The 12,441-nt window shown below is 35.6% G+C and overlaps 1 protein-coding gene across 4 annotated transcripts in view; it reads left to right on the forward strand.

The window, feature by feature from the left end:
* LOC136032908 (ornithine decarboxylase-like) overlaps positions 1-8,541 on the forward strand; it is a 36,360-nt gene extending 27,819 nt beyond the window's left edge. For all 4 annotated transcript variants that reach the window (XM_065713354.1, XM_065713352.1, XM_065713353.1 and 1 more), the window contains 4 exons: positions 2,131-2,303; positions 3,721-4,082; positions 4,810-5,203; positions 7,640-8,541. In XM_065713354.1, the coding sequence (XP_065569426.1) occupies positions 2,131-2,303; positions 3,721-4,082; positions 4,810-5,203; positions 7,640-7,904 (1,194 nt within the window). In that variant the 3' untranslated portion in view covers positions 7,905-8,541. The remainder of the gene's footprint in view (positions 1-2,130; positions 2,304-3,720; positions 4,083-4,809; positions 5,204-7,639) is intronic.
* The last annotated feature ends 3,900 nt before the right edge of the window (positions 8,542-12,441 follow it).

The following is a 12,441-nucleotide window of genomic DNA, read 5'->3' on the forward strand; positions in this document are numbered from 1 at the left end:
TACCCAAAGACCTTAGCATAGGCGCATGGCCAGGCAAGTAAGAAGAGGGGATGGGTGGCTTGTTTGCCATCTTACACTTGGGATCGTAATTGCAGAATGTTGCGGGGGCAGGGACTCAAAGCCCCTTGGGGGCTTTTTGAAGGGGGGAGGGGCTCAACACTCGGCTAAAAAGAATGAACTGCTTCTTCAGTGGTCATTAATATTGTATTTCAGTATGCGTTTATCGTATGCTCAACATGATGAGCCTCCAATATGTCCGAAAAAAAAAATGCAAGTTTTGCGTTCATTGCCATAATGTAAAATATTTTTAGATATGGAATGGGTATCTAAAGATGTTTCCGTGACTTAGGTTGACAACCTTAAATTAAGCGATGTTTATCAATCTTTTGTATTCATTTTCTCATATTATTGGGCTCTTGAAATGTTTAGACGTATTTTTTTTTCGAACGTTGTACTTACTCTTCTCTCGCTCATAGAAATAGTTAGGAAATGGGGAATGTGATATCAGAGTAGGTTTGTACAGATAACTTGCCATTTGTTAGTTTTTCTACTTTCTTGTAAAATTCATGTTGTATTAATACATATTGTACTATCTTATCCGAGTTTCCTTGACTTTTCTAAAAAAAAAAAAAAAAAAAGAAAAAAAATGAGCGTGAAATTCAATTTGTAGTCTTTTAAACTAAGATGGTGACTGCCAACTGCCAAGCCCTTTCCATCACTTTCAAAAAATCTTGCTTCCCAAGTAGAGGCATAGATAGGTTTTTCAGCGTCAGAAGACAATATCAGTTTTTGCGCCGGTAAAATTCTAGTTTAGTGACTTCTTGCTATCTCGGAAAGGGGTTAGGTTAGGAAAATGAAACTTCCAGGGATGTATCTACAGGCTAAAGTATGTCCCGGGAAGGTATTTTGAAGTACCTACCTCCACTTCTTCTCCCTCTAGAGGGCCCTGACCTTTGATGACCTTTAAAAATATCTGTGTTATAAAAGTGAAATCTTGCAAAATAGATCTTTAGCTTGAATGAAGCACAACAAAATTGTATTCAGCTTCACGACTGCTCAATCCCAATTTATAAGGTTTTAAAGATATGCAAGGACATTCCCTAAATTTTGAAAAAAAAACATTGATATGGCTCAGAATTCTACTCAAATAACAGGAATTGCATTTTCAGAACTAAAGGCAGAGAAAAGGAACTAGTAACTGAAAATTAAGGTAAAATGGTGTTTTGTTAAAATTTCAATAGGTATAGACCTGTCATGTTGGTGAATTTCAGGGCCTTCTAGAGGGAAAAGGGGTGGAGGTAGATACTTCAAAATACCTTCCTGGCCCATACTTTAGCCTATACCTAACCTACCTAGCCATTGTACCTAACCATTTTCCTCACCTAACCCCTTCCGAGATAGCAAGAAGTCACTAAAGTGGAATTTTACCTTTGCGCCCACTATCCTTAAAACTTAATGGGTCTATATTTCATAAGCTATACACTTAAATCGCACCTCAAGAGATGCTGCGCCCGAAGACAATTGTAGGCAATCCCTTGCCCCCAGTAGCTTGGCCTTTGCTTCCAAGCTTAGACGATTTTTACTGAAGTATAATTATTGACCATGCAGCGTTCCGCTAATTACGTGAATAAACATTAATTTGCAGAATTGAGAAAATTGATTTCTTTAAGAACAGCAGTATAGACGCCACCTTGAGCTGGAAAAAAACAACTACTGACTGATCCTTGTAGACGACCACCCCGGATAAAATTTTCCGCCGCCCAGTGTAGACTGAGGCTCTGTTTCCTGGATGGAACTTGGTTGTCTGAACCGTAAATTATTCGAATTGTCTTATTTTCTCAACAATTAAATTAATTGTACTTAATTCTTTTGTATCACGGTGTCATAATAATACGTATGCATTTCATACTTGCATTACAATACAAATTAAGATATGTACAAATTTAAAATATACAGTTTAAAATATCAAAGTAGTTTTTAAAAAACGAGGGGACTGACCTTGAAAATATCCAATTTCTGCATGTTCTTTTCATACATTGATCAAATTATTTATCATTCTAAAATGTCATGTCTATGGATTCGGGGGCTTCAGCCCCCTAGCTCAGGTAAATAATTGCCTTTTTTCTCTAGGCCGAGATCTCCAAGGTGACTGGACTCGGTGTTTCCACCGATAGGATTATTTTTGCCAATCCTGCCAAACAAATGTCGCATATACGATATGCCGCTGCCAGTGGTGTTCGTACAATGACATATGATAATGACACTGAACTTTATAAGATCAAACAAGTTCATCCAGACGCTAGGTGAGTGTCCTTATATTTGTGTTACTCTCGTGGACATAGCTAGAAATTTTCACTTGGGAAGAGGGTAAATGGTCCGCTAGTCCGTAGGGGGTTACCGTGTTCTGTCAAAATTAAACTGATATTCTCTTTTATGAGGACGCCTAGGCTTGTGAATCTATATTTTTGTCTGTATAAAGATAAATCTTCTGATGTAAGTTAGTTGAAAACGATCGTATTTGAAAATAAAAGTATTTAGATGAGGGTGAGACTAAGTCTGTTGATTTTTGAATTATAATCAGCTTGGTGGAAGCGGTGAAAAATTTAAGAGCCATGGCTACTTAAAGTAAAGCCAAGATAGATGGTTAGGTTAACTTTGAGTATTTTAAGGTAACAGTAATGAGTGTAGCTGAGGACGGCACCGAAGGCTGATTACTAAAATAAAATATAATAAAAAGCTAGACTTTATTTCAGGTAAATTGTTTAAGGATAATTTGTACATAAAGCTCCAAGATGAGGTGACAACGTGACTGTGAAAAAAGTAATTTGAATTCACTCAGTTGAAAGAGAGGTTGAGATGACTGAGGTATGTCATTTGAACGACCAAAGACTGAGTAGTCTTACTAAGTAGTCCTAAAGGCAATAAGAAAAACGCTGGATGCTTCAAGTTAGCGGGGATAAAACTTCAAAATGGCCAGAATCAATTTCTTGGAAGGTTGCCTCAGCTTTGAAATCAGTGAAAGAAAGGAGGAACGTTGGAAGCTTCCAGTGGCGCAGTGCAAAGATGAGTTTGTTGCAATAAATGCAAGCTATGAGGATAGATTCGGACACTAAATTGTGTCGAGGGAAACCACAACCACTCGACGTCGTCATGGGAGATGTGACTGGTGCGTTTGGCGGAACGAGAAATTTGGCTGAATCAGAAACTCTGACAGAGAGCTTTGAAAAATTCCTCACAAAAAAAGAAGAAAACGATTTTATTGCAAGGTGGTATATGAAAGGGCAGACGTCCGGATTTAACTTGAAAATGAAGGAGAATGACTTTAAACCTCTGGGGATTCTTTAAAAAGTGAAGAAAGACGGTATTTAAGAGAGTAGGATGGAGGAAGATCTGGTATTAGCATTGGAACAAGTTTGTACAAAAAGTTAGATAAAAAAAAAACCTTGTTTTTTTTTGTCCTATAGACTTCTTTTGCTGAGCTCTCATTCTTTTGCTTTTCTTTCCGTGTCTCAGATGTCGAATCTCTTGCTTGCTCTTCTATTTCGTAAGTCTCAAATATTTTAATAATTAAAATGATTTAATCCCAAACGATCTAATAATTGTTAGTGATTTATCCCCCTATAAACCAAATTTTAATTTGGCTCATAGCGATTTCATAACTATGTCATCTACAATTATATTATGTAATACTTCTTGGGAATTAATTTCTTCTTCTTTCAGAATGGTACTCCGCATCCGTTGCGACGCCAAAAAGGCTCAATGCCAACTGGGAGTTAAATTTGGTGCCCTTCCAAAGGATGCGCCTGCCCTTATCAGGCTCGCACATGAACTTGGTATCGATCTTGTTGGCATTAGCTTCCACGTTGGCTCTGGTTGTCAAGAGCCTGAAGTATTTCAACGTGCTATTTCAACAGCTAAGGATCTTTTTGAGTATGCTGCAACGCTGGGCTTCCAGATGAATTTGTTGGATTTGGGTGGAGGTTACTCCGGCAATAGAGGGTCGTCAGTTGATGATGTTGCAAAGATCGTGAACGCAGCCATTGACGAATTCTTCCCCGAAACAAGTGGCGTTCAAATAATTGGTAAGATGATTTCCTCTCCCCTAAAAATGGCGTTGTATAACTAAAACTATTTAAAATATTTGTCGCCGGTTTTATTATTATTATTGTCCTTCTTTAATAGCGAAAAATGCTAATTTTTTTAAATGCTGAATTTAAAAGTTACAGTATTTTTTTTTTCTTAGGAGCTTGATTTGCCGTCAATTCGTATCTGCAGAAAGAAAGAAGGGTGTATGTGTCTCCTTGTCCATGAGATAGGTTCACACGGCTCCTCTTACTTGCAATCAAAAAGAAATACTATACCCCAAAGCGCACCTTTTGGTATTGCATATCTATCTTCCTTCATAATTATCTGTGCCCCTCCCCAGTTTTAGCTTTATAAATCTCTGTATGAATGAAAATCTATTTTAAGAGATTTCACGATCTCGGTGTCCCTTCAATTTCTTTCCGTCTCCACCTTTCTCGCTCTTTCTCTCTCTCTTGATCTATTGCCCATTAAGCTGTTGCCCATTAAAAACGTTGCCTGGCACCCATGCAGTACTGAATGTATTTATTTTATCTGTGTTTTGTGGTTTGTGCATAGAGAGAGAAAGAGAGGGAGAGAGAGAGAGAGAGAGAGTTGCGAAAAATGTCCTTTTGTTCTTAAAAAATTTCCAAAACAGAAAAACTGAGTTTCTCTGCTGTGTGTGATATCTTTTGTATGATTAAGTCCTTTGAATATACGCTTTCTTGAGTCGTGTTTTATTTTCAGCTGAGCCTGGTCGATACTATGTGGCATCAGCCTTCACACTCGCCACCCGTATACACGGCCGTCGAGAAGTTACCACTGAAGACAACCCATTACCATCGTATATGTACTACATCAATGACGGTGTTTATGGTAGCTTCAATTGCCTCCTTTACGACCACGCTGTCTGTAATTCACAGCTTATGAATCCAAAAGAGGGCCCCCTTTATAAATGTTCCATCTGGGGGCCAACGTGTGATGGTCTTGACTGTGTGGCCCAAAGTGTTGACTATCCATTATTGGAGGTTGGTGATTGGCTTGTTTGGGAAGATATGGGCGCTTATACTATGGCAGCTGCTGGAACCTTCAACGGTTTTGATGTTGCTAAAGTATTTCCAGTCGCCTTTGAGCATACTTGGTAAGATAAAAGTATATTGTGTTAAAAAATCAGGAATATCTTTCTTATGTAGAAACTTATGTTTCGATTTATTTTCAATTCGAGTTTTATAGCTAGGATTTGCTTTCATTATGAAGACTAAAACTTATAAATGGCTTTGCATATAGAATAATTCTCAAATCTATATAACTATAATAATTGTATGTATTTTTTCGAGTTTTTTTTTCTAGGGCCGGTCTGCTGCTTTACTGCTTCACAATAAATTTTTCTTGGGGGTAGAGGATTAATTATGCAATTATTTAGAAGTAGACACTCGTGATTTGAGAAGGTATTGGTGTGACTATCACACCTTTGGGTTGGGCACCACCAACCCTTGTTACAGGCTTGGGTATGATGTAGTAGCTCCAATTTATGAAAGTGTTTGGGAAGGGAGGGCAAATTTATTTTTCAAAGTCTAGAGAGGATAGTTTTTGTCAGTGAAAATTCCATAAGAAAAAGGTTATTTTTGAAACCAGAGGAGAGGTAAAACCTCAATTTGTGCCAGTGGTATGATGCATAACATAAATTTTACAGTAGACTGGAAAACGGATTTTTTTTTTTTGTTGTGTTATATTATGGATCATTTATTGGTGCAAAATAGTGTTCGTTTATAGATATTAAAGATAAGAGAAGTAATTTTGCTATAAAAAGGTCCACTTTGAAACTATTTTTGTGAGTAAAGGAATGGGGGTATACTCTATTCTGGGAAAGATTCAAAAATCATGAAATGTCTTGTGAACCAAGTTTAATGGGAGAAAATGGATTAAATTGACCGGATAAGTATTTGGGCAATTTGAAGTCAAAACCATTCTTACTTCATAATATGCAGCATAATAGTACCTAACACATTTTGCATACAGACTCGGTATACCTAACACCTCCCCCCCCCCTAATTTGCAAATCTGTAGCCCAAATTTGTTTCTAAATTAACGAAGAAACTAACCAAAAAACCGGTTTGTTCTCGATTTTTAAACACAGCGTAAACTTGAGTGAGTGGTGCATAATACACAAGTACCAAATTTCTTCCCCATAAGGAAATAAAAAAAAAAAAATCAAATAAAATTCTCAAATTTGTAAATCCATATTTTCCACAGGGGGGGGGGGGGTTTCCGGAGGGATAAACGCCAGCCACCAAAAATAAAACATGTCATTGTCTCTACAAGTTTGTATGACAACCCCTGACCACTAAAACAGAGATATGTAGGCTGTTTATAACACCTAAAATTTAATGGTTTAACTGTAAATAATAAGAAGAAGTCGTGACAATAATGATGGCAATAATAAAGCTGAAAAGTGAGAATAAAAAAGAGGTGAATAAAGGAGAAAGTAAAAGCATGAGACGGAAGTTTTTATGCCTACAAAAACTAAACTACGAATCTTATTTTCAGTAACATGATTCTTTTCCTTTTCTCATGTTATAGGTGTTTGACTCATTTTATTTTTGTCTATTCAGATTTATCTTAAGTCTACGCTTCAAGTCAGAGACTATGTTTTGTTGTACTAAATATATACATAAAGCTTTAAAAATCGGCTCTTCATTAACCGAATTTTCTTAATATTTTTAGTAAATCGAAAATTTTATGCTAAAATTAGCAGACATAAGCAAGCTAAAATTATTGCAGCCATTGTTGAACGTGACGAATGAATTGCCTAATCTGGCCCAGTCTGGTAGTGGTGATGATTGTGTATATGATTAGTTTTTCATAGGTTGCTACACAAATTCGTAAATTATCCATTTTTGAGAAAAGGGCATTAATGTTGGATGCAAATTTATTGTTTTTAATATTTGGTAAATGACGATTTATACTTAGTTACGACACGACTGCCTGTCCATGTATTATTCTTTATGGTTGATTGTGTATGGTTATGCTGTTTGACCTATGTAATTGGATGGATGAGTAGGGTTATGGCCTCATTTTCTTTAGTAATATTAATTACTAAAGGAGGAAAGGTTTCTTCCTTTTCTCCTTCTGCCTCTCTTTTTTTGTGGTGTATGTTTATTTATGTGTTTGTGCTGTTGCATTGGCAGTTTCTTCTTTCATTATAGTTATAAATATAATATCTAGCGTAATTTATTACTTTGATGTTAATTTCATGATTTTCTCCTTTCGGAAAGTTAACGTCTGTTTTGATTATGATTTTGAATTAGTATTTATTTATTTTTTAAAGTTACTCTCTCTATAGAACTTTTTGACTTTGAAGTCAATACACCTTAAGTTTTATTTTAGTTCAAATAGTTAAACGTTACTTTCTGTTTAGGTTAACTAAAACAATGACTATTCTTTTTGGCACAATTTTTTGTCTTTGGTTAATGAAATTATAATTTTCTTCTTCTTCTGGAAGGCTAGCGTCCGTTTTAATTACGAATGAAGACTCTTGGAGGGGCCAATTTCTGAGGTTTTATTTCAATATTTTTAGGCGTTATTTGAAAGAACTTCACCCTCTCATGGAAGGTGGCTTCGTTTCTGATGCTGCAGTTTTCGAAATGATCAGAAACACATACAAGGAAGAAGAGAAATATGCATCAGCTTCTCATCCTTGCGGTCTTATCACCCATTCAGCTTTTAACAGCGCTGCCAGTTTTGATACCGACAGCACATCCAGCCTCTCAGACGCCGAAAGTGGAGTCATTATTGATTCTTTTGGTGAATTGTGCTATGATTTAGAAGTGGGTGCTCACTGAAGTGAGATATGTGATTTAAAAAGACATTGGTGTGATTATGACACCTTTGGGCTTGCCTTTATCCTGACAACCATTTGCTCCTGTTGATGATTATGGTTTAACGAATTGTGATTTGTATTGGCCGCTAGGATCTCCTTGTATTTTAGTATTATTGCAACAATTGCCGATTTCGCAATTTTTCAGTGTAGACGTCACTTTTGAGAAGAAGAACAATTTTAGGCAAAATTAAATATTTTTAAAGACTTGGCAGTTCTTTTTTTCATAATTGCCCTCGTAGAGATTTCAATCAAAAATAACATTCTGTTTGTCTTAAGTTTTTCTAATATTGAATATGAGCAATTTGATCATTTTATGCTTCTTCTTGAAGGCCATCTTCATTGAGGATTTGTGGAGAGGTATTATTCTATCTTGACCAATATCGTGTTGCAATTTTTTACATTTATATTGGGGTAAACATTTTTCTAAAGCAGGGGGGTCAGACAGCTAACTATTAAGCCAGTTTTACCTCAATTTGAATGCCATCTGGTTTTACATTCCTGTGCGTTAGCTGGACCCCTTTGCCTTTTAAAGGGGGAATTTTCTCCCTTATAAAGTGCTTTATGTAATGACAAAAGGCAAATAAATGGCATCAAATTGGTTTGAGTACTTTTTTTTACAGGATATAAGTGTTTTATGTTGTGAATTAACATCAGACGATATCAGTCTCACTTGCGAATTAATTTAAAGGAGTCCCATAATTTCCATTCATCATCAATAATTATGCCTTTGTAACTCCTCGTCGTATTAGATCACAAGAACAATTTTATCCAGAATTGTCAAAAGGTCTGGAAAATATGCCTTCACTGGTGGAATGACAACTGTAGCACCATGTGTGGTAGATTATATATATAATATAGATTTATCTATATTAATATTATTGATCTATACAATATAGAATAACAACTGCAGCACCATGTGCGCTAGATTATATATATAATATAGATTGATCTATATTAATATTATTGATCTATATAATATTATTGATCTATATAATATAGAATGACAACTGCAGCACCATGTGTGGTAGATTATATATATATAATACTAGCTGTTGGGGTGGCGCTTCGCGCCACCCCAACACCTAGTTGGTGGGGCGCTTCGCGCCCCCCCCAAGCCCCCCCGCGCGCGTAAGTCGTTACGCGCCATATTAGTTACGCGCCATTGTAGTTGTGTCCCACCTGTGAATATAGATAGATTTATATATGTATTTCAAACTACGTAAAAATTGCGAATATACAACATTTTTGGCTTTCCCACTACTGGGAGCTTTCCGTTTCCAATTGCCAGCAATTGATCTGAAAATGTTTGACCAGAGTCATCGTTTTGCAATCGGACACGCATATTTGTAGTTAATTTTAATATTTTTACGTGTGCCCATAAATTAGAATTTTTCAGGCAAGCATTCATTTCGTCTGCAGGAGTTAAACTACGTAAAAATTGCGAATATACAACATTCTTGGCTTTCCCATTGTCTGTGCATATACAAAGCCGTATGCACTAATAATGACGTCATATGCAAACGCTCTTTTTACAAACAAACAAACATGCATACACACAACTCGTTTTTATATAGATAGATAGATAGGTAGATACAATACAAATTAACTGCGTAAAACTTGCGAATATACAACATTTTTTGCTGTCCAATTGTCGCTGCATATAAATAGATTGTCAGGTTTACCGACCCTCGAACATGCAACGCACAATTGTCCATGGGAAAAACAATCAGTATTAAGATCTATACCACATTTTTCTAATGATTGACTTTGAGCTTTGTTAATAGTGATTGCAAATGCTAATCGAATTGGGAATTGCAATCTTTTAAATTGAAAAGGCAGATCCGTTGGAATCATGGGAATGCGAGGAATAAGAACAGCCTCACCCTCAAAAGGCCCTGTCAAGATTGTGGCCACTATTAGGTTTTCCATTGTTTTTTTTACGGCAAGTCGCGTGCCATTGCAAAGCTTTGGTGGGTTGATATTTCTTAAAAGTATTATTGGTACGCCTATTTTTAGTTGTAGCACGTGTGGTGGAAACCCTGAAAGATCTATGGAATTTAAAAATTCAGATGGATAATTAACCGCTTCATTTGGTTCCAAAACTGTGTCGACTGACTTGTAAAGGACTGCCTGGTCTCGAATCTTGGTCAAAACAATATTGTTGATTTCGTGGACGTCTATATTTTTGGGTGCAAGAATCGCTCTTTCACTTAGCCATTTATTATTTTTATAATTTTTTAGAATATTCGGAAATACTTTTTCAATCAATTAATTTTTGGACGTCACTAAATTACAGAAATCAGCAGGTAGTTGTATACGTCCTGAAATTGAGTCTATCGTATCATAAATGTCTTTTTGTTCCGACGTTAACTTGGAAATGTTATTTTGTACATACGACAATAGATCATTCGTACTGTAACTTTTTTCACGATCCAATTCTACACATGTCGAAACAACAGCGATACGGTTAGGTGAAGGCATTCCCAAATCCTGAAAAGGTTTGTTTGCCATGCGTACGAACAAATCTTCTATAATAACTAAAGTGTAGTTATAAATTTCTGATGTAAAATCAAAAGTCATATCTGACGTCTCTAACTGTTTTCGATGGAGTATATCTTCGGACATTTTTGACTTATATTTTTCCCATAACTCTGTAGGAGCTGATGGAGAGCAAGTTGTTAAAATGATGCCAAACAATGCACGAATTTGACTTGGGGTTGACGTTTCGCACTAATGGGGAATATGGAACAACCCACTGGTTATCTACTTCGATGGTGGTACCGTTGCCATTGTAGGTTCTTCAGTCATTTTACAATTAGAAATTTCTCTTTCAACGGTCTTCTTACAATTAAAAATTTGTCTTTGAACGATATTCTTAAATACCTGTGTCCTGGTCGTCATTTATATTCCCTGTGTCCCGGCCGTCATTTGTGTCCCGGTATCCCAGTCTGTAATTTCTCTTTGAGTGTCCCGGTCGTTATTTATATTCCCTCTGTCCCGGTCGTCATTTGTGTCCCGGTCTGTAATTTCTCTTTGAGTGTTTTTTCTTTTTAGTATTTTTTAGTTTTTTACATTTTTTCTTTTTTCAGTTTTCTTTTTCTTCTTTATTTTTCAGCTTCACTATGAAATACATATCGCCGAACCTTTGTTTTTTTAACTAAAATCTGGTAGGCATTGATGACCTTATCCGAGTCAAAATCCCAAACCCAATCATCATCGCTATCATTTTCAGTTTTGATATGTTTTGACTCTCGCTGTCCAGGTGGATCTTCATCTAACTGCGCGGTTTTGCGTTCTTTAGCCTCAAGCCTGTTTCCTTGCTGTTCTTTTGATTCCTCGGCACGCTTTCTTTTTTGACTTTCTCTATCAGCAGCAAGTTTTTTGGCATAGACTCTTTGAGCATCTTCATCGGCTTTTGCCATTGTAAGTTCATCAGTCATTTTAAACTTGAAACATTAATAGATTTCTACGTGAACACATATGTCTTAAATATCTTTAATGACGTCACCGTCATAGCAAAAATGACGACAACTAACTTCATGACGTCAGCTGACACAGAAACATGACGTCACCTGATCCACAGACAGACACACAGACAGACAACTTATTTTTATATATATAGATAGATTGATCTATATTAATATTATTGATCTATACAATATAGAATGACAACTGCAGCACCATGTGCGCTAGATTATATATATAATATAGATTGATCTATATTAATATTATTGATCTATATAATATTATTGATCTATATAATATAGAATGACAACTGCAGCACCATGTGTGGTAGATTATATATATATAATATAGATTGATCTATATTAATATTATTGATCTATATAATATAGAATGACAACTGCAGCACCATGTGTGGTAGATTATATATATATATAATATAGATTGACCTATATTAATATTATTGATATTATTGATCTATATAATATAGAATGACAACTGCAGCACCATGTGCGCTAGATTATATATATAATATAGATTGATCTATATTAATATTATTGATATTATTCATCTATATAATATAGAATGACAACTGCAGCACCATGTGCGCTAGATTATATATATAACATAGATTGATCTATATTAATATTATTGATTTATATAATATAGAATGACAACTGCAGCACCATGTGTGGTAGATTATATATATATAATATAGATTGATCTATATTAATATTATTGATATTATTGATCTATATAATATAGAATGACAACTGCAGCATCATGTGCGCTAGATTATATATATAATATAGATTAGATATATAATAAGATTATAGATTATATAAGATAGGACGTCTGTCTCTCTGTCTGTTTTTCAGGCATTATCCGATCGCCAAGGAACATTTGAGAAGTTGTTGATTACATTCTTGCGAATGTTTTAGATATAAATTTCCTCCTCCCCAGCCCCTTTAGGCCATCTTCATAATTTTTGCAGTGCCTGAAATTAGAGACCAATCATCACAAATATAGTCTCTTAC

Source organism: Artemia franciscana, chromosome 11, assembly GCF_032884065.1.
Source record: "Artemia franciscana chromosome 11, ASM3288406v1, whole genome shotgun sequence".
In the NCBI taxonomy this organism is placed as follows: Eukaryota; Metazoa; Arthropoda; class Branchiopoda; order Anostraca; family Artemiidae; genus Artemia; species Artemia franciscana.